Source organism: Anguilla anguilla, chromosome 11, assembly GCF_013347855.1.
Source record: "Anguilla anguilla isolate fAngAng1 chromosome 11, fAngAng1.pri, whole genome shotgun sequence".
Classification (NCBI taxonomy): Eukaryota; Metazoa; Chordata; class Actinopteri; order Anguilliformes; family Anguillidae; genus Anguilla; species Anguilla anguilla.
In genome coordinates this window covers 40,126,424-40,150,361 of record NC_049211.1, presented here as the reverse complement: position 1 = coordinate 40,150,361, position 23,938 = coordinate 40,126,424, and the positions used below count along the sequence as shown (strand labels likewise).

Sequence of the window (23,938 nt, the reverse complement as noted above, 5' to 3'; positions counted from 1 at the left end):
TATGATGGTGTGTGTGTGTGAGAGAGTATAATGGTGTGTGTGAGAGAGTATGATGGTGTGTGTGAGAGAGTATAATGGTGTGTGAGAGGGTATGATGATTAAAAAACTCCAGGAGTAATTTCTGTTTTAATTTACTCATGTTGAGCAAGCGAGCTAGAGTGTGACATCTCATTTTCGACTTTTCACTCAAATTAAGTGCTTTCTCTTTGAGTCTCTCAATGCTACCAATTCCTGTTAAATATCATGATCAATAAACAACAAAAATGTCAGACACCAAAAGCCATTTGGCTAAATGAAACGGGTAATTTTTTAAAAGACCTCCAGATATCTGTATTTATAGAAAGCAATGTATGTAAAAAATGCAGACTCCTGCATTAATGCAACCGCTGATGGTGTGTGTGAGAGGGTATGATGGTGTGTGTGTGAGAGGGTATGATGGTGTGTGTGAGAGAGTATGATGGTGTGTGAGAGAGAGCATGATGGTGTGTGAGAGAGAGTATGATGGTGTGTGAGAGAGAGTATGATGGTGTGTGTGAGAGAGTATGATGGTGTGTGTGAGAGGGAATGATGTGTGTGTGAGAGGGTATGATGGTGTGTGTGAGAGAGAGTATGATGGTGTGTGTGAGAGGGTATGATGTGTGTGTGAGAGGGTATGATGGTGTGTGTGAGAGAGTATGATGGTGTGTGTGAGAGAGTATGATGGTGTGTGTGAGAGGGTGTGATGGTGTGTGTGTGATGGCCTTTAATACAGGAGCACAAACACACAGCACACTCACAGTTTATGCCCCTACAATACACATTTCCAGTCAAAGGGGGGACAAATACAGAGACACAGGGCCACAGGGCCACAGGGCCACAGGGCCACACAGAGCCACAGGGCCACACAGAGCTACAGGGCCACAGGGCCACACAGGGCCTCAGGGCCACAGGGCCGCAGGGCCACACAGAGCCACAGGGCCACAGGGCCACACAGAGCCACAGGGCCACAGGGCCACACAGAGCCACAGGGCCACAGAGCCACAGGGCCACACACAGCCACAGGGCCACAGGGCCACACACAGCCACAGGGCCACACAGGGCCACAGAGCCACAGAGCCACAGGGCCACAGGGCCACAGGGCCACAGGGCCACACAGAGCCACAGGGCCACAGGGCCACACAGAGCCACAGGGCCACAGAGCCACAGGGCCACACACAGCCACAGGGCCACAGGGCCACACAGAGCCACAGGGCCACACAGGGCCACAGAGCCACAGAGCCACACAGAGCCACAGGGCCACAGGGCCACAGAGCCACAGAGCCACAGGGCCACAGGGCCACACAGAGGCACAGGGCCACAGGGCCCAGCAGGGCAGCTAGAGGTGCTGTTAATATGAGCAGCAGTGAGGGACGGCAGCTGCTGTCGGGCTGCAGAATCGCTGTGGTCAGGAGGGGCTTAGTCAGCACAAAGGGAGCGGCCACCCGGAAGCTTAAATTACGGGAACACAATCAGCGACCGAAACTTACCCAGCCACCACCCCAAACTCTAACCCAGCCGCCACCCCAAAATCTAACCCAAAGACGACCCCAAACTCTAACCCAGCCACCACCCCAAACTCTAACCCAGCCGCCACCCCAAAATCTAACCCAAAGACGACCCCAAACTCTAACCCAGCCACCACCCCAAACTCTAACCCAGCCACCACCCCAAACTCTAACCCAGCCGCCACCCCAAAATCTAACCCAAAGACGACCCCAAACTCTAACCCAGCCACCACCCCAAACTCTAACCCAGCCACCACCTCAAACTCTAACCCAGCCACCACCCCAAAATCTAACCCAGCCCAAACTCTAACCCAGCCACCACCCCAAACTCTAACCCAGCCACCACCCCAAACTCTAACCCAGCCGCCACCCCAAAATCTAACCCAAAGACGACCCCAAACTCTAACCCAGCCACCACCCCAAACTCTAACCCAGCCACCACCCCAAACTCTAACCCAGCCGCCACCCCAAAATCTAACCCAAAGACGACCCCAAACTCTAACCCAGCCACCACCCCAAACTCTAACCCAGCCACCACCCCAAACTCTAACCCAGCCGCCACCCCAAAATCTAACCCAGCCCAAACTCTAACCCAGCCACCACCCCAAACTCTAACCCAGCCGCCACCCCAAAATCTAACCCAAAGACGACCCCAAACTCTAACCCAGCCACCACCCCAAACTCTAACCCAGCCACCACCCCAAACTCAAACCCAGCCGCCACCCCAAAATCTAACCCAGCCCAAACTCTAACCCAGCCACCACCCCAAACTCTAACCCAGCCGCCACCCCAAAATCTAACCCAAAGACGACCCCAAACTCTAACCCAGCCACCACCCCAAACTCTAACCCAGCCACGACCCCAAACTCTAACCCAGCCACCACCCCAAACTCTAACCCAGCCGCCACCCCAAAATATAACCCAGCCCAAACTCTAACCCAGCCACCACCCCAAACTCTAACCCAGCCACCACCCCAAACTCAAACCCAGCCGCCACCCCAAAATCTAACCCAGCCCAAACTCTAACCCAGCCACCACCCCAAACTCTAACCCAGCCGCCACCCCAAAATCTAACCCAAAGACGACCCCAAACTCTAACCCAGCCACCACCCCAAACTCTAACCCAGCCACGACCCCAAACTCTAACCCAGCCACCACCCCAAACTCTAACCCAGCCGCCACCCCAAAATATAACCCAGCCCAAACTCTAACCCAGCCACCACCCCAAACTCTAACCCAGCCCAAACTCTAACCCAGCCACCACCCCAAACTCTAACCCAGCCACAACCCCCAACCCTCAAACGCTCTTTCCACATCATTTCAGTTCCCGTCTGGCTAAATACCCACAGTCCAGTTCAGCCTGCACAGTAAAGGGTGCATTAATGCGACTCCCCTCTTAGTGTTCTTGGAACAGCCCTCCCCCAGTGTCATTTCCATTACACCCCCCCCCCCCCCCCCCCCCCCCCCCCCGATAGAGGGCCCTTTTGCCAGTACGGTCTGAAAACACTCCTGGATGTGCACGCCTGTAGCAGAAAGGCAGTTATTTATGAATGGCATTCATGCTTAAGAGGGCAAACTCTTTTCAGGCAGAGCCAATGGTTTCCAGCCAACCGTAGAGCTTCGGTTTTGTGTGTTCAGGGGGTGAATCCAAGCTCGCCTTGTTTGACCTAATAAATCCTCTCTCTCCACAGTCGACGGAGAAAAGGGCCTAGCTTGCGACTTGCTTTAAAACGGCCAGACACAGTTAAGTGTTTAGTCTATGTCTCATCTAACAAAGTGTACGCAACTTTATAAACAATCTCTTCTTCTTAGTTAGCCTACTACTCCTTTAATATATGCATTTATATTTTAAGAATTCTATCTATAGAAATATTTGTGCAGCAGGAACATATAAAATCCTCACCCAGGACAGTGTATTGGTTGTAAATAATACAATGTACTGGAATGGCCAAAACTTTAAAATGGGCTTGACACACCCAAATCCAAACTCAAACTCAAATCCATTTGCTACTTAAAACACTTTAACGTCAGTCTCCCTCTTGCACTGACTAGAACACCTACTGTTAAGTTGCAGGGTTATATAATGCTGAACACTATTGGTTGGGACCCTGATGACTTGAATCTCTGCTAAACCTTCATGTGTGCACTTTTGTAAGGGGCTCTGGACAACAGCGTGTGCTAAATTGCTATTAACCACCACGGTATCCTCCAATCCTGAATAAGAGCCCTGTTTCACAAATCCTGTCTCTTCACTCTTTTTTTACGCTTTAATTACATGCTTTATGGCAGGGGCTATGCACCCACAATTGATATATTACTAAATTGCCTTAGTTTCCTGAACCGATTTTTAAATTTTTTCTATTTTTAAGTCAAGTCAAGTACATTAGCTACATGCATAAATACTAGTTCATATTCAGATCGTGTCCCTGTATCAGTGACACGTCTCAGTGCGTCTCAGTGCATATTTTCTCCTGACCGCAGGACAGCGGATGTTTCAGCGCTCGTTTCTGGCTCGGTGAGTCTCCGTTTATTTCCCGGGCCTCCGGCGTTCTCTCCTGCGCTGTCCGTGTTCTCGGAAGACCGGCCGTGCCTCGCGGCTCCGGTAAAAAGGGAGGTCAGCGCGCTGCGCGGCGCGTCGCGGTACGCCAAAGCGAGCACGCCAGGAGCGAACCTCAGAGCCCGGCAAACCAAAAAGCCAGGCGTTAAAAAAATGAAAAAGGAGTCCTCTCGACATGGAACCGGGTTTGACGTTCCCTAGGAGCAATCAGACCGGGAACGCTGTGATGCGTACCCTAGGAGCAATCAGACCGGGAACGTCGCGGTGCGTACCCTAGGAGCAATCAGACCGGGAACGCTGCGGTGCGTACCCTAGGAGCAATCAGACCGGGAACGCTGCGGTGCGTACCCTAGGAGCAATCAGACCGGGAACGCTGCGGTGCGTACCCTAGGAGCAATCAGACCGGGAACGTCGCGGTGCGTACCATAGGAGGAATCAGACCGGGAACGCTGCGGTGCGTACCCTAGGAGGAATCAGACCGGGAACGCTGCGGTGCGTACCCTAGGAGCAATCAGTACGGGAACGCTGCGGTGCGTACCCTAGGAGCAATCACACCGGGAACGCTGCGGTGCGTACCCTAGGAGCAATCAGACCGGGAACGTCGCGGTACGTACCCTAGGAGGAATCACACCGGGAACGTCGCGGTGCGTACCCTAGGAGCAATCAGACCGGGAACGCTGCGGTGCGTACCCTAGGAGCAATCAGACTGGGAACGCTGCGGTGTGGCCTGTCGTTCCACCACGTGTCAGATCATCCCAGACCAAACTACCGAATTAGAGAATTAGAGTCAGTATGAAATCTGCTCTAGTGTGCGGATGGGCCCCACAGTCAGGCATCAAATCCCAACCATGGCAGAGCTGACAGCAGCCCCACAGCAAGAAGCACCATTTCTGGTGGCGTCACCCAAGGTTAGGCAGGGTTTGGTGGGAGGGATCCACACCTCGTCACTCTCTAGCGACCCCTGCTGGTCGGTGGAGAGATGGCGTACTTCTGTACACTCTACCACGTCAGCAGTGGGAACCGCAGCACTAGCATGGACGTAGACCGTATGACTGGACATTCTGAACTGGGGAGACAACGGGGGAAATGGTTAGCAACAATACCACAACACTCTCAGTAAAAAAAAAAAGTACCTATAAAGGCACAGACGCATCACTGGGGCGGTACCCTATAGGGACATAAACCTGTTCCCCTAGCCAGCAATAATTCATTTGTAGCTTTTTTGCGTGACTTTCAGGGTACGTTTGGGAAATTTGTTCCCCAAAAAACAAATAAGTACACCCACTGTACCTTTATTTCTCAGACTGTACGCTGCTTCACCCATTCATCTGCACTAAGGTGGCAAGAAAAATGTTAGGAACTAAAAGTGAAAGATAAGTGCACCATGTTGTAACTTCCCCAATGATAAATTCCCAGATTACCTACTACAGCATTAGTAGTAGCCTAATAGCAGTAACAACTATAATTGATATCATGGGTTGGACTGACGCAGTGCTCTCAAAGCACCTCACATTGAAGTGGGGAGCCTCTTCTGGTCCCCACACCCATTTTGAGCCACAAATGAGGATTAGCTGGTATAACACCGAAAATACTGGCTTTAATGAGCAGTTAGTGAGGTTAACAATGCCAGTGTCAGGTTTCAGAATAAAGGCAATGACAGAACTGGAAGGACACCCAAAAAAGGTTTTCCCCCGTTATTCTACAAGCCCGTCATGAATATGTCTAGACTCAAGCTCGAAATTAGCCAGATGGTGCATTTCGTGGCACCTGGTTAGTCAAAATATGCAGAAGGGATGGTTCTGTTCTACAGGATGAATTTCGAAGTTCAGAACCAAATTTTCTGAGTATATTATGGTCAAAGAACACAGGAAAATACAAAATAATTTTTGGTGCAGTTCCCCTTTAACAAAAAATGAAAATGGGCTGAACCTGCATTGCATTAGCCAATCATTTCTCAAGTCATGTCCTTCTATATGGAAAATGTCCTCAGTGGTTTAGCAAGACGGCATTATGAAAACTGCACGGACACATAATGTTCCTTTCTTTCCTGTCTTTCGTGTTTTTTTCTCCCTGATTACTTCTGCAAATTTGTATTGGAACTTTTGCTTTTGAAATGAATGTTTTGCCAGTGAACTGACAAACTTGGCTGCATGGGCTGTATTCTGGCCTAAAGACTGCTGGACTGGCCAAACCACCCACCCAGAGCACAGGAATAAGAATCCTCCAGAAGCAGTCGGCAGTGGGGGGGGGGGGCGACGTTAGCGCATTGCGACGTTAGCGCATTGCATCCTAACGGGAATTCAGTTCCTTCTCTCGTTCTTTTTCATTCTTTTCCGTTTCTTTCAGGAAAGCATACGTACAGAAAATATGCAGACTTGGAAATATAATGATAAGCATATATTTAGCAAAAGTCTAAGTTATTAGAAGGCTAGCAACACACTGCAAAATGATCAGTATGTGCCTTATAACCGTTGGTTAATTTAAGCTCTGGTACTGATCACACACAACGTGCGGGCGCACAACACAAAAGGAGAGTTGACTTTTGACTCGTTTAGACCATCAAGCACTGCAACAGAGCAGCTCATTTGGGTCTGTTGGCTTCAGTCGGACATTTGAGCTAAAACATAAAGTATAGGCCTATTTCACACCAGTGCATTTTACATAGGTCTACATACTGCAATAATTGAAAAACGTGGAAATAATTTGTATATTTGCCAATATATTGTGAGGCCTTGCAGTGCCTGAATATATTTCGATTTATATATTTCCAGCGCGTTCCATTTGCGTACGAGACGCGCAGAAGGACGGGAAAGGACAAACGCTTGCGGAGGAAGCCATCTTCTGGTGAAGGGCCAGACCGCTGAAATTATTGCCCAACTTCTAAAGTGACCTTTAAACAACATCGTTTCGCAAACCCATTTTTCTCTCAAGCATATAATTAGCCGAGAAATCGGTAACAGTCGGCAACTAATTCTCTCCCTCTTAATTGTATCTTGCAGAAGCTTTCTTTCTCGTTGCGTCATGAACATTGTGCGGTGTTTGCACACGTCTCCGGATTATTTGACCACGTGGAGAGATTTTGTTCTTTGTTCTCGGTGCCTGCAGCGAGGGCATGTGGGTGGCATAGAAATCGGTTACCCTGCACAAACTGCGCGTTAAACCTGCTTTAAAATTCCCTCATTTCCTCAACAGAGCTTTTGTTACGCCCCGTGTAAAAGCTTGCATCATAGGCACTAACGGGGCGATTTACTTCCCCAAGCGAACGGTTTTACTTTCACCACGCAGTGACTAAACCGAACTGAATTGAACTCAAAGCCTGACGGCAGGCTGAAATTCCTTAGCTCGGTTCGGCTTTACGTTGTACGATTTCTGTTAAAGGGCAGAACAACACGAGGTTGGATTGGATCAGCCCGTTAAGTGGCACTGTTGCCAACAACCGAGCAAAACATGCGAAAACAAGAGGAGAACAGGAATCGGCACAAAGGTGAGATTTCTGGAGCCCCTTTCACGCGCGCGGGACAGCCTGCTCTTGCCCAAGATCCAGTGCCGGCTAAACCAGGACAGGCCTGGACAAGATCCTGCACATGCCTGTGCCACAACTCCGCAAATTCCCCTTAAATCTTCCGTCATATTTTGCATGTACTTTGCCGCCTGTAATCCAACACCCCAACTCGACTTCTCCACGAGTCAAAACAAACAGTGTTGTCTGGCCGGGCGCCCCTTGCTCGACAGGGTAAGGTGACTTTTGCGCAGGAACATTCTGGTTCCGTTTACACGCACAAACAGATCTGGTCGCAGTCAAGGCTTCTGAGGTCGATGTTTCCGACAACATTCTTCACTGAAGCGGGAAGATCGCAAATACAACACACAGCTCAACGAACTCTTGGACTCAACACACGTTAATAAACTAGGCTATATCATGACTCCCGCATTTCTACGCCATCCATTTACTTTTCCCCACCCGGCGAGACAATTTATGGGCAATAAGGAGCTTCTGGGCCCACAAGGAACAGGGCGTACTCACCTGTGGGGACGAACAACAGGAAATATGAGGCATCAGATCATCTAGAGCTATATCTCATCAATGGTAACACTAAAACAGTGGCCGGCTCACAGCATGCTGAGTTATGTGTGTGTGCATGGGAACAGGCATGTTTTAATTTCCACAGAACCTATGCAGCGCAACTGAGATAGCATTCAAAACCGCAGGCTTTCTTTCGAAGTTACGACATTGTTGATTGTTGGACCGTTGTTCTACCTTTCATTATTCTTATTTCTCAGTAACCTTCATGCCGCCATCTTTCCCAAACTCAAATAATTCCCCTACATCTGGAAAATGATTATTTACAAATCCAGTGAATCAGCTCTGCAGTAAGCAGCTCTGCCGTTCTGTATGGAAACTAGAAGGACAAGCATCAGAATGGCTCTGCCTTTATTCAGTTTCCCTTCTGTATCACCGTGCTCTGATAAATCTCAGTCAGAGCTTGTACATTCACTACCGGCTCCCTGACTGAAAGGTCCTCAGTTGTCGCTGGGGGAAGACTTGCCAAAGCAGCGAGGGACTCTGTTCCCCTTTCATTTTCAAATTGACTAGAACCTTCAGCCAGCTGGGAACAGCCAATCAACTCAGCCTAAGACTCTGAGGTCGTCCATGACCAGGGGAAAAGAAGTGCATTTTGGGAAACTAGAAACCTGATCAGGAAGGTGCAAAGGAAATTCTATTTTTGTTTTATTTGATTTAGAAAAACTTGTGTCTGCAAAAATGTGTGTTGCTTAGGTTATAGGCTATACTATAGTAAAGCTTAAGGAAAACACTGAGTGTGTTAAAAGATTGCCTTTAGCCAAGCTCATGCCAGCAAAAGGGCTAATTAAAAAAATTAAAGATTTAAAAATGAAACCTTTCATCAAGAGCATGAACAGCACAGTATCTAGGAAAAAGAAACAATTCTGTGCCTCCCTTTTTTTGAAATGACAAGGAGGGAACTACTGCTGGCAGGTGGTTTGTACAAGCCTACATGCTAGGAACATTCCAGCATTCCCTCAGCTGTACAACAATACATTTTCATCCACAGGCAAAGGAATATATAATAAATTACTTCATGATTTACTGCATAAATTATGATTTACTCCATAAAAGATCCATGTGCCAAGTCACATGCTAAATTCCCTACTCAGACTAGCCAATGGGCAAAACCTCTGCTCTGCTGTGACCAATCATCTGAATGTAGTCCACATTTTTGCAAGAAGAACTTTTAATACCTGCTATGGAGTTGTATTATATTTGAAAACATGCACAAGTACTTTATACCAACTCCCCACCAGAATAATGACATCTTACATTATCTCAACTATGAAAAACCCTGAGCTGACTTTGGAGCATTTTTCCACAAATTAAGTTTGGGAAAACTGAATCAGGCTCAGTGTACCTTAAAGCTACCAGCAACCTGTTTGGGCTCCTAGAACCTCAAGTGTACAAGCAAACTGGTCAGGCTCATACTACCATAAGGTTACAAACAACACAATCAAGCAGAGTTCAGAGCACTGTACGGCTGGGAGCCTTGTGCAATCAGATTTCTTCCATTTCACGTCCTGAAATACTGTTTAGAATGTCCAGCGGGAAATCCCACCTGAGGCAGCCAACGGTCAGTGGACAGAAGTTCAGTCTCAGAGAGTTCACAGAAGGAGAAGACCACCCTACATTTTGAAATACTGTTTCGAATGTCCAGCGGGAAATCCCACCTGAGGCAGCCAACGGTCAGCGGACGGAAGTTCAGTTTCAGAGAGTTCACAGGAGACGCGCCTCACGAAGAAGACCACCCCACATTTTTTCTAGCGGCTCGGCGGTCTGTTTTCTGTCGGTCTCCATGCCGACTCGGAGCGCGCCGGGGAAACGAAAGGCCTGTGAGAGCCGTGGGCCTAGGAGCATCCAGCTCTGTGCTGAACAGTAATCAGCCCCCAGGGGCCCCCCGTCCTGCCCAGTCTCAGCACTATGCTGTGTGGAGGACTGCATCATTTCTTGACAAAATTATTATTATTATTTTTTTTTTTTTTTACTGATTTTTGGTTTTTCCACACGTCTCCCACACAACCTTTCCCACACACAGCAGCACTTCTAAGACCGCCCTGCCACCAAAAAAAACATATCACTTTATTCCACATTTCTGGATGCCTGTGGTTTTTGCACCACTGAACTCTCAAATGCGCATTTGTCTTTGAAATGAGGGGTTTATGCACTGCAACCCTACTATAATATCCCTCTCTATGTAGCAGTCAACAGACTGTTCTTGCTGACAGTCTGATCACGTCCTGCACTGACATTCTCAGTCACCAGGAAGAGTTGCTCTTCGGTTTTTACTTACATAACGCACTAATGCACGAGCATCATGGTCATCGAATATGAGCTTTCCACCACAATTTTCCGACCCTACTTACTGATAATAAAAGCAGATGTCACTTAGGTCACTGCTCCTATTGAAACACTAGCCAGCTGAGCAGTCTTTGTGACTGAAGCTCCCGCCATCCCTGCCCCAATAATGAACCCTCTTTCAAAGTCACTTATTTCTTTTCCTCTTGCCATCTTGACCTGAAATTGAGGTCAACTGGGCCTGCTCAGCAACAGAGCTTGATACGGTGCTAACTGCTTAATTGTATCATGCAGTACACCTGTATGGAAGCACCTGAATTCATTATGTTTTTCCCCTAATTTATTCAGGTTTTTCCTTTAACTTGTCACCTGTCTGTACATACAGAAAGAGAGAGAGATCAGACGAGCACGCGGTATGACACGCACGCGTTATGACACGCACGCGGTATGACACACACGCTACGACACGCGCTACGACACAAGCTCTCCCAAACCCACAGATGATGTAGCAGTGTTGAGGGAATCCACAATATGAGGAAGAAATAAGCAGTGGGAATAAATGTGTTTAAATAATTCTTCTGTTCAAACCACATATATTCAAAAAGGTGAATGTTCATCTTAGAAAGAGCAAGCAAAAACCTTGGGTGAAATTTATGAAGTGCGAACCCATAACCTGGCCATAACACCATCACATATTCTGGGACTACAAGGCAGAAGAGGCAGCCACACCACTTCAGCTGAACTGTTCCTGAACAAGAGAAAGGGGGCTATTCATGCAAATGTTCTATGAGTCATTTGAAATGAGTGATTCATATTAAGCTGAAGTTCATGTTTTTCAATTTAAAAAATGCTGTGCTGAGGTCCAAAGCTAGGCATAAACGCTAGTAATTACAACAGTCTGGGTGTCAGACCAGGGGTGTCAACCAGAGGTGTCAAATCTCTTCTAAGAAGGGGCCAACATGGGTGTGGCTTTTTGTTTTTATCCCAGCACTACAGCACCCGATTAACTAATTAATATCAGGTGTCTCAGTATCGGGCTAAAACAAAGGCCCTTTTCAGATAAGACTGGACACTGGACACCCCCTGGTTCAAACAAACTATGAGTTACTTTTCTGACATTTGGGAAAGTCAGCTTCATGCGATTCCGCACATGATTGTACGCTAAACTCTTCTGGCAAACTAGAGTATATGCTCTTCCTGTTCTTACAGTCACTTTGTTTTGCAAACTCACTCTGTTGCAAACTGTTGACATCTGTGTTCTTGCACATCATCAGAAATGAGCTCCACCAAGCCAAAATCAAAGTCAAGTTCTCCAGCCATGCAACAGTCACTGGACGCTTCACCCATTGCTGGGAAGTGCTTTCACAGTGCAAATGAATGCTAAAGCTATATTAACCCTTTAAGGTGTACAATCACAAATGTGTGATTAGAATGTTCTTCACTGAAGATTCTAATGCTGATGTAACAATCACTAATAGTGACTGAAAGCAAAGGAGTTCTAGAACACTGACTTAGAATTTTGAAAAACATTCCAAAATAACCTACTCCTCAAAGGGTTAATGGTCGAAGCGTGAGGTTTCAAAAAACACCCCAATGGGTGGTGTTTCAGTGAGCTGTCAACCCCTTCACAATTTACTTCTGTGAGCCAATCAAATGACCGTGCTTTCCAAAGCAAAGAACAAATGTTCATACTGGCGAGTCGCTGACAGCGTATCGTCGCTCCACCCATTTCTGGGGGTCATAAAACCTCATTCCCCCAATGCTAAAGCTGGTGCCTTAAGTCTGGGCCCTCTGTCATGGCTTCCATTGTGCTGCAGCAGTCAGGAATTCCTGCACTCATGCAGTATTTTAAACACGGCTTGCTTAGCTTGTTTACACACTAAAAATATAAAATGTTTGGCCCTTCCAAATATGGGTATTATTCCTTGTGTGACATTCCTCGCACCCTTGTCTCAGTTTCTACTCCATAAAATTGGCTTTTCCAACATGTGCATTCTTCTTCTGTTATGAGACGATGTAACCCTGCCAGGTTGACAGATTTTAATGTCTGTCATCTCCCGAGACATTTTTCAGATGGAAGGGTTTATCGTCGTCTACACTGTTAACAGGCAAACTCACACCTCTCAGCTGTCAGGACCAGGACCATAAATACAATAGCCAGGCTGAACCAAATTTAAAAGGCGCGCTTATTACAATACTTCAGCAGGCTATCCAAGGTACACTATATGACCATAAGTATCTGGACACCCCTTGGTCTGGGGCTGTTTTTCATGGTTTGGGTTTGGGCTAGGCCCCAAAGTTCCAGGGAAGGCAAATCTTAATGCTACAGCATTCAATCACATTCTAGACATTCTAGAAGGCCGTTTCCTGTCTCAGCATGACAATGCCCCCTAGCACACAGCCAGGTCCACGAGAAATGGTTTTTGTCAGGAATGGGATGGAAGAACTTGACTGGCCTGCACAGAGCCCTGAACTCAACCCCATCCAACACCTCTGGGATCAATTGGAAAGCCAACTGTGAACCAGGCCTAATCACCCAATCAGTGCCAGACCTCACTAATGCTCTTCTGACTGAATGGAAGGAAATCCCTGCAGCAATGCTCCAATATGTAGTATAAAGCCTTCCCAGAAGACAAGAGGTTGTTATAGCAGCAAAGGGTGGACCAACACCATATTAATGCCCATCATTTTGTATGAGATGTAGCCTACTTTATATACAATGCTGGTTTTACGAGGAGTTCTCCAAGTTTCCACAGCATGGCTCACTATAGCACTGGGGAGGATGCAAGTTGTGTTCTTTGTTCTTCACAGCAACTAAAGAAGACGGTTTTAAGTGCCTTTATTTTCTCACATTCAGTCAGTTCTAGCCTTCATGCCAGCCGTTTATGTGAAACGCTAGTGTTTGTCAAAATTTGTGTAATCTTCAGAGACTCCCCACGCTAGAAATAAACAGAAATCCACCACTTTCATGAACTACTCCCTTTGGATAATCGCTTTTTCTTGGAGCTCGCCACCGTTAGCATTAGCCACTCAAGCGGTTATATTTTTCACCTTCCATAAAGAAACACAGTGGAGATAAGACACATTACAATAAACTGCCATCTGTGCAGTTCAGCCTTACCCAACAGACTGCTGCAACATCCCTCTAAATAAGAGAAGTAAGAACCTTTGCGCAATTTTCCTATTAGTCATTTTGAAATGAAAAATAATGAAATCTATTTCCCTCTCCTATTGTTTCAGCTCACATTTTTAACTTGTGAAATTTTTACCCCACCCAAACAGAGATCTGAATTTCAGAGGGTTCATCACCTCCATGGTAAAAGCATTGCATTTATGTATTAAATAATGACGTTTGAAGCTAAGCAGGCACTGGTTTGGTCAGCACTTGGATGGGAGACTACCTTGCTGGTGAAAGAGGTGTTGGTGGTCCAGTAGGGGGCATGTGCCCCTCTAAACCAAACTGAAAATCCAATACCCCAGCAGACTGATGAAGGTGCTGTCTTTCAGGTGAGATGTTAAACTGAGGTCCTGACTCACTGTGGTCACTAAAGTTCCTGTGATATTTCTGAGAAGTGCAGGGGTGTTAGCCCCAATGCTCTGGTATAGGCTAATTTCTATGAAACTGGCTCTTGCCATCTGGCCACCTAATTATGGATGGATGATTGGCTACACAATCCATCCATCTAATCACCTCTACACCTGATTGGCTACACAATCCACCCACCTACTCACCTCCTACATGTGACTGGCTAGGCAATCCTTTGACTTCCCCAGGTGATCGCTGGGAAACAGAGTTCTGATTAAACGAAGGCAGCTGGTCTGCTCTCCGTCTTCTGTTTCCATTTCTGTTTCTGTTTCTGTTTGGCTGCTCAGCTAATCCAGTTTCCCACCTGTGATTCACCCCCTCCTGCTGTTCTCCTGCAACTTTTCACAACCTGGTCTGATATAATGAGCAAGATACACTAAACATCACACACTAGGCTAATACACTGAACATCACAGACACGCACTAGGCTAATACACTGAACATCACAGACACGCACTAGGCTAATACACTGAACATCACAGACACGCACTAGGCTAATACACTGAACATCACAGACACGCACTAGGCTAATACACTGAACATCACAGACACGCACTAGGCTAATACACTGAACATCACAGACACACACTAGGCTAATACACTGAACATCACAGACACGCACTAGGCTAATACACTGAACATCACAGACACACACTAGGCTAATACACTGAACATCACAGACTCGCTATAGATTACAGACTTGCACTAATACACTAGAGATGATAGATCAACACAGAAGATCACAGATCAACACAGATCACTACAGATCACAGACTTGCACTAATACACTAGAGATGACAGATCGACACAGATACACTAAAGATCACAGATAAACACAGATACACTAAAGTCCACAGACCCACACAAATACATTATAGATCACAGACTTGCACTAATGCACTAAAGATCACAGACCCACACTAATCCACTAGAGATCACAGGCCAATACCGACACACTAAAGATCACAGACCAATACCGACACACTAAAGATCACAGACCAATACTGACACAGGTATACTAAATGGTGGAGGGACTGAGGTGCTGCACACTTTGACACAACAGTAATTCAGTCTAATCTGTCGGGAAATATGCCATCTGTGACTGTGAGAGCCAGGCGGAGGAAAATGAAGTGCAACACCGAAGGGTGAAGCCCCTGTGATGACTTTAACAATCTCACAGAGAGACCTGCAGCACTTCAGGACTCAGTCCAGGTTCGCGGGGAAGTCCGGCCTCAACGCTCATAAATTACAAGACAATCTGCAGGAATTTTACTGCCGTCTAAAGGCCTAAAGAATTTAAAATATTTATTTGACCCAGGTCTGATCCAGAATACATGCCTGGAGAACATCTGTCAAGCAATCGTACAGCCACGTATTTTATAAAATGCACGGAAACATACCGTAACGGTTATACAACTTATAGGATGTGTGATTGTCATTATAAGAACGCTCTCCTAACTTCAGCCAAGCAGCAAATTATCAATTAGCTAGCGGCCTATATTAGCTAGCATGCAATCAAGCATCACAAACACTGTTTGCAATTTACAGTGGCAAATCACGGTCTGCTACTGGGCTCCCAAGTACACTGCCTTGCTCTTGAAAAAAACAATGATGAAGCTGTGATGTACTTTGGCTATATGGTATGTTTCCCAAAGGCACTGATTATACCTGTTAGCTTATTCATTACTAACAGCAAGCTAAAGTGAGAGTTTATACTTAGCCTATATAATCCATGTTACTAGCTTCACTTGGAAACCAATTAATGAGCTATAGCCTAGTCCTAGGAAGCCAATTAATGAGCTATAAGGCTAGCCCTAGAAACCTAACCATGACTTTAAAAAGCCACAGACCGAAACTGAACAAAGAAACAATGCGAGAGGTCAGCGAAATAAAGGCTTGAGCTGCACTCTATGCTGCTATGTGTGGTTTTGTGCCATTGTACAGTATGTAAAGTATTTTTGTTGGAATCATAACTGAAGTTTGGTTCAGTGTGTACCTCGGTGCACTCAAAAACAAAACAATGGAAATGGTTTTGTCAGGCAAACCTTTGACACAAAATCTACAATGTGCCAGGCTGCAAAACTTCAGACATGACATATTAAAACTCTCAGCAATAAACAACCAGAACAGCAACAAAATTCAATAATACATTTGAGTACACTATTTGTGAACTGTGCACTTCACGCCATTTACAAAATTGCAGCCTCCCAAAAATGCTTTCCGCATGTTCCAAATTTGCCTCCAGGATCTAAAGAACTAATGTAATCACACGCCTCATTCTCCACATTATGTTCTCCTAAATCAAAGAGCAAACCTTTCAAAAGCTGTTTTCTAGTGTGATTTTGATAATGGCTTGGCTAAACAGTACTGATATAATTAACTTATAAATTCAAACTTCTGTCCCAAAACAGCATTTCAAACAAAATGTGTACCATAAGGCCCATTTCACCAGATCGATCCACTTTGGACCATATTTAGCCCTGTATTCAGTATACAGTTAGGCTACTCATCGGTCTGATGGCAAAGATCTCTTGAAACAGAAATAAAGTCACAATAAAAGTTTTTTTTTTTTTTAATGATAAATAAACCAATAAGATCATGCAGGTCAGCAGTGTCAAAGGCATAAATTCACAAGTATACTTCATTATGATAAAACTGTAACACTGGAATTACACTGACCACATGTAGCCTACATGCACACCACATTTCAAATAATAATCCTTATTCCAGTTAGGGTCATACTCATTCATTACCTTTATTTAACCATTTATGTGCGTCATTAAAGGAATAACCCAAGGTGTCTTAGTAATTCTTCCATGTGTATGAAGTGTTTAAAATGTGCTGGGCTAGAACTGCTGCCATTGTTTTGTCATAAAATTATGGCTATCAACATTAGCGCATTAACTCATGCAAATAATTGAAATAATTCACACGTTTTTTAATGCAATTAATTCTCATAATTTCTTATTTTGGCAGCGATGGTCCCTGCATAGTTGCATATCTATGACCAGGTTCCCTATCTACCACCCCCATCTATTATCCAGTCTTTAACTATTGTAATTGATAATAGTAATTAAGATTAATCGCATGAGTTAACATGTTAACGTTGACAGCCCTTGCAAAATACACTGCTTTCAGTGTCTAATCTGTTCTGTGTAACTGAACAAATTGCTGCTTTCTGCTGTCCAAACACTGCACAATGCTTAAATCTCTTAATGCAGACTTTGGTCTCTTCGTCAGTCCAGAAGTGAGGGTTTTGCGCTTGCCATGACTTTTTTTTTTTTTTTTTTTTTACAGTAAGTTAGACGGCTGACTTCAACACCCACAATGCCTTGTGAATCTGTATATGCACAGACCATGTTTAAGAGGTGTAAACAGACTAAGGTGTTTATGTATGAGGGATGCGCAACCTTGGATCTTATTTGGATTGTGCATATAGGCTACTTGTAATACAGGTTTAACCCGATGTTCCCATGGGATGTGTTGCAACTAGAATTATAGTACTTGAGGTATCTGAACAAAATCGGAACAATGATGTGCGTGAAAACCAGGTCGTTGAAAGTAAAAAAGTTCAACAAGGCAGAATCCACCCAGACTGGGTCAGTTCAGTTCATCTGCAGGAACCGCTAGCCGCTAACGAGGTTCTGAAAAGCACGCAGAGCACTAATTAGGCTAACAGTGATGTCATCACTTTTGAGAAATTGTCTTGATAACACGATAGCCTGTTCGCAGGCTGGCTGTGTGTGTGTGAGCTCAGTATGTACTGTAACTTTATAGCCAGCTGTCTGCATTTGAACGACATCTGCGTTGCAGCTTGCATTTTTAATGCGACTAAACGCACCTTTAACTCGCTGGGGGAAGGCGTAGCACGGGGGACGCCTCTTGGTGCTCTAACAGAAAGAAGTGCGCACATTTCACCCTGACCACCGTTCAGGGGAGAAGGTGCATAGCTGGTAATCTCCTGCTCATCGCAAACAGCATGCTGCACCATCAGCATGCTCTCCGAAACGCTGTGCAAACGTTATCTGCTCTGCATCTCACAGAGACCACGACAACACATTTCCTTACATTCGCTTCTACTGCGCATCTAATTCTATTCTCCGTCTTACATCGCCTTAGTGTCTCTTTTACTCTCCTTGCCTTAACTACGCACACTGCAACCACGAAGAACAATTCCTTGTAGGCTATGTGTAAATGCCCTTGTAAATATATTCCCTGTATGTGTAAATATACTTGTAAATGTATTCCTTGTATGTGTAAATACACTTGGCAAATAAAAGGATTCTGATTCAGATTCTGATACACTGCCGCTGGGCACTGGTACACAAACGTGTGCGTACCTGTAGCCTGCCGGTTGACAAAAGAACATTCACCTGCAAATTTCAACCTCTAATTTGCACAAAAACTGGGGATAATGTACAATTTGTATTTGTGTAATAAGTGTAAGTAGCCTTCCCTGTAGCTGAGAGGTCAATAACCTGGATCCTGGAAATCTGCAAGGTATGCTGGGGTTTAGTTTTCACCTTAGAATGAGCAATCCAGACCTAAGAAACCAGCTCAGGTGGGTTAGCTTTGTAATCAGCCACATTAAAATGACAAGCCTAGATGGGCTGAATGGCCTGTTCTCATCACTCTCTATTCTAATGTTCTTATGTAACGGAGCAATTAAGTGCTGACTAATGGTGTTTTTTAAAATCTTTTTTTGTCCATACAAAATTAAAGAGCTGCAGGATGTCTGGAAAAAGGTGAGCATTGTACTGCTGCAACTCTGGCACATGTGTTCAAACCCACTGATGACCAGGCCACACCCAATGAACACTCAGAGAGATCAGGGGACCACGGACTGGAGTGATTCAGCTTGGGGTTTGGGAAGCAGCCTTGAATGTGTCAAATTCTCCGGGTCCTTCTATTGTGAATAAAAAACCACACAAATCAGCAGAAATCTCATATCCCTGCAAAGTGCAGTTTTCTCTGAAGACCTTACTAACGCCTTTAATCATTAGCTCCCTCGTGGAAGAACTAAGCAGGGCAGCATCGAAGAGGTAAAATGAAACTCGTATCTCCTGTTGTCAAGGCCACACAGCTCCTACATGTCAGCAGTCACACAGGTTCCAACCAATGAGCACATTATTATTGCAATATATTGCTGTAATGTAGCAAGCAAAAAGAAAGTGTGTGCATGGAAACTATGGCGGATTTGTCTGTCTAGTGGGTGTCAGCTTCCAATCTACATTCAGTTAGTGTAAATTAAAGTTCACAACCAGGAGCACTGGGCATACGTACTGATGTTAAATATACAAGGCATCAGTACATGAAGGCCTAAATTCCCTTAAAGTCTCTATTACTGACTTCTAACAAAAAAATTCTAATCTAGTGTGCAATCTCTGCCATATTTCCAGAAACGAAAGAAGCATATAAGAACAGAATTTAAAAAAGTTGGCAATCATTCAAAAATATGCAACGGTTTTAAACTTCAAACGCAATACAACAGCGCAATGACACATTCCATCCGGACAGCATATTCGTTATGCATCTTGCTGGTTTATTTGACAGATATGACATGGAGAGTAGTCTTGTGGAAGATTATGAGCTTTGGCTACGTTGTTATTATTGTATTTGAGAGCCGTGCTAATCCAGAAGATACGTCACTGATCGGCTCTTAATCAAGTGCTATTACAACTCAGCCGTCGCCCCGACCACAGCGTTGAATGACGACGCAAAACTTTAGATCAACTTCCAGTTGGTGGACAAATGCTGAAATGTCTAGCGTTTCAAACCCAACAGGACATCGCTGTCTAAGACAAGCGTTTGGAATTAAATCAATGATCTGCCATTTCGATAACTATTGGCCGAAGAAACTGATAAATGTCATTGTACTATATATCACATTGCCTTACAAGTAGCAGGCAATATATCCTGTATGAACGAAATAGGAAGGCAATGTATTCAGATTAGATTCACTCAATTCGATTGTTGTCGCCCACTGAATGATTGCTCAATTATTGAAACATACTTATCAACGAAATGCAGCACAATTAGACACGGACACCAGACGAGATTATTCTCATTTTAAGCAACTTAATTTAGTTCGCTTAAATGACTGATAATTCAACGAAACCACATTTTCATATTATCGAGTGGCTACTCGAAGTGGGCGAGGAAACAAACCATCCTGCATACTTATAGGCTAATACAGTGCGGTTTTTGTGTCATTTCAGAAATGTAGCTACGAAGTAGCCATGTAAAATCGCTGAGGTAGAGCAAGACTGGCAAGAAAGCAGCCGTCGTGGCTTGAGATACAATGCACTATAAGAGGGTTGGGTAAAATTACCAAATCGCGTGGTATTGCCCCAGCTCTCTATACTCACCAAGCAGCAGCAGTTTGACTTCTCTGGACGCTTTCTCTCCGTCTTCTCTCAGATTCCGATCGATCATTTTACTCCTCTCCACCGCCGCTTTGTCCTCGGCACTTAGCGTACATCCCATTTTGAAATACCAATAAGTATTCGTAGAGAGACCGATATAATAAAACTCAAACTCTCAGTTTTAGAAGCAACACAAAATACACACAGCGATTTCTTCAGCAGCCGTAATAACCGGGGAGCAGAGAGAGAAAAAAAGGCGTTGGCACCAACCCTCACATGGGAGACAGCAGCGATTTCACCGAAGTGTACTTTTCCACATACAGCTTTCCCCGACAGTGGATCAATGTTAATTTAAATCCAAAGCGTTTTTTAATGGCTGTGCTACAGGCTAATTCAGATAATGTATGAGAAGTGCAGACGTAGCAAGCAGTCTTCCTTTAGGCTTTATGAGCTGACTGTTGGTTTAAAAATTAAGAACAAAAATACATGAAAGTTAAAAAAAAAATTGAACGCAATAAATATTTATAAAACGGCAGTTGTTTGTAATGTTAATCTTCAGCTTCACGTGCCTATCCTATCTATGTTTTGCTTTTATCTTTAAAGTTAAGAGTATGAGATCACTAACTGTTAGGCTCTCCGGTTCCCCACTGTTTCCGTTGCTGTTAGGGGGAAAAGTATGTAAATGACATTGAAACTCGACAACGCTTTTCTTTTTTCCCCCTCGGGGAGTGCTGGGAAATGTAGTTTAAACTCGGAACATCTAAGCCCAGAGACAAAAAATGATTTCGTGACAAAATCAGTATGTCAGTGTTTATGATTTTTATTGTTTGACTAAATACCACATTGATGATGATGATGATGATTATAACTCTTCTTCTTATTCCTCTTCTTTTTATTATTATTATTATTATTATTATTATTATTATTATTATTATTGTTATTATTATTATTTATTTTAAATAACAATAATTATTATTATTTATTTAATTAATGCTAATACTATTGTTTTTGCTGTTGTTGTCGTTTGTGTTATTATTATTATTTATTTAAAATAATAATAATAATAATAATAACAACAACAACACAAACGACAACAACAGCAAAAACAATAGTATTAGCAGTAGTAATAGTAGCGGTAGTAGTAGAAATGAAAACAACGTTCTACCTTTTTCATTTTTTCATCGATTTTATAATAAATGTATTAAATGACACAGGAGTCCATAAATGTTTTTGACATACAGTTCGAATGAACCCTCAATTCTTTAGATGGCCTACGTCATTCAAAGTGGGCTGCAATATTTACCCTTACAAGAGCTGCCAATTTTGAATTTCCACGGGCTTAAAATAAAATTAATGCGCACTAACGTTTGAGTTTGATTTAGGAAATTCTGAAAGAAGGCAAGGGCATAGAATGAATGGATTAAGCAGCATGAAACAGTCAATGAATGCATTATAACTAGAAGAAAGTTTTTGAACCACAGGCATATTTTGGTATGTGATCGCCCCCAGTGGAGTTATATGTTATTGCATTAACACGAACTGAAACTGCTTACGACCGAAGTAAATAATCGTCCTTTCTCCTTCTTCACGGTAGGGCATTCTGACAGCTGTTCCTTACGGATTAATCAATTGCAAATAGACTACAATTACTTTGACTGCACTATAGCATACAGGTATTCCTTTCAAGTATATCACTGAAAAACTAATAAAAACTCTAATAAATCTTGGAAAATCTCTCCAGCAGATCTGTAATGATTTTACTACATTTGTACACTTTGCATTAGTGCCTAATGCGTTTTGCTGAAACGGTATATATGCATAAAATACACTGTACATTGGAGAATTAAGCTTTTTTGTCATGCAAAAAATAAAGTAATGAATGCACAAACACACGCACACAAACGCGCGCGCACACACACACACACACACACACACACACAGATTATTGACACTGCTGTGAGGAGGCTTGTATCACACCACCTTATACTGCATCTATAGAACTTTCTGGTATTTTGTGGAGCCACAAGGTTGATACAAGATTCTTCCGTTTTAGCTGAGTGGATTCAGTATCAAAAAGGTAAGTGATAAATAGAAATAGGGAGAGAAGACTCATTAGCATATATTTTTGTCAGATGTAGGTATCTACCTGTGGGTGTGTGAGTGTGGAGGGTGTTAATGTGATGTTGTTAATTAAATTAAAGAAAGCTTTAATAAATTCACTGAGCAGGGGAGCATGTGATGGTGAGGGGGTGATGTCACCTCATAACATGCTCCACGCACCCACTCCCTCAGTCTGAGAAATGTCATTGAGGCTGGGTTGCCATGGAAACACCTGGTTCTGAGAGATTTGCCAATTGTCCTGCAGCTAGCCACCAGAGGGCACCATTGTCAGTTCTGTGCCAAAGAATCCTTACGCCCCTTTAGCATTGCAGAAGTCTTTGGACAATTGGATCATAGCCTGACAAAAAGTGAAATATTTATGTAATGTGAAAAAATATGTGTCGTTGGGTATTTCCAGAGTCTCACTGTTCAAAGCTGTTTTTTTCTTCTGTTGTGGACCACTTTCTTTTATCTACAGAAGCGTATCCATCATGTGTCTACCATCCAATTTATTTTTGGTGCCCTTTGCGTGTGCCCTTTGATTGATTGGATGGTTTTATGCATGTTGAGTTTGGAATATTCAAAGATAAAGGTAAAAAAGTTTATGGAACGGTTCCACAGAGGTAGAAGCCATGTGATAGTCTGAAATTATCTAATTTGCCCCCATCTGGTGTTTTGCAAATTGTACAGTCAGTCTTTGTCTCAAAAGAACATGGCAAACATGGCAAACCATTGATTAGGTACCTGGATCCTTTGTTTGATGCGATTCCAAGTGATAAATCGTTCCATTCGGAATCGCCTTGGGGAGCTCATGTCTGTTGTGTGTACTGGTTCTTGCAGCTGTCAGTGTTTCCTCTATAGCCAGTTTCCTGCAATGTGTTTATTGCGAAATAACCAGACAGGGGAATCAAGCAGACTTCCAGAGGCAGCAAAGTAGGATAGACTGATTAGAAGATGAAAATGTTGTATTTAACCAAAATTGGGATGTGCCGATGTCTCAGTAATGGTACGTAGCTTGTAGAGCTAGTTCGAGCAGACAGCTCGGGAAGTGCCAAATCACCGTCGAGTCACGTGATGCACATGCCTTAATGGCAGGATTGTGTAGGCCACCAGCCTCACCTGTTCATGCCACTTGCTCATTCTGCTACTGCTGCTGCTGCTGCTGCTGCTCTTACTGCTGCTGTTAGTACTACTGCTGCTGCTGCTGCTGCTGCTGCTGCTGCTTTAGCTACTACTGCTGCTGCTGCTGCTACTACTGCTGCTGCTGCTGCTACTACTGCTGCTGCTGCTGCTGCTATTACTCCTGCTGTTAGTACTACTGCTGCTGCTGCTGCTGCTGCTTTAGCTACTACTGCTGCTGCTGCTGCTACTACTGCTGCTGCTGCTGCTACTACTGCTGCTGCTGCTGCTATTACTCCTGCTGTTAGTACTACTGCTGCTGCT

The 23,938-nt window shown here is 44.3% G+C and overlaps 1 protein-coding gene across 1 annotated transcript in view; it reads right to left on the bottom strand.

Annotated features, from left to right (window-relative positions):
• Positions 1–21,081, bottom strand: part of gnai3 (guanine nucleotide binding protein (G protein), alpha inhibiting activity polypeptide 3) — a 64,352-nt gene extending 43,271 nt beyond the window's left edge. The window contains exon 1 of the mRNA XM_035381732.1: positions 20,399–21,081. Coding sequence (XP_035237623.1) covers positions 20,399–20,516 — 118 coding nt within the window. The 5' untranslated portion in view covers positions 20,517–21,081. The remainder of the gene's footprint in view (positions 1–20,398) is intronic.
• Positions 21,082–23,938: the final 2,857 nt, after the last annotated feature.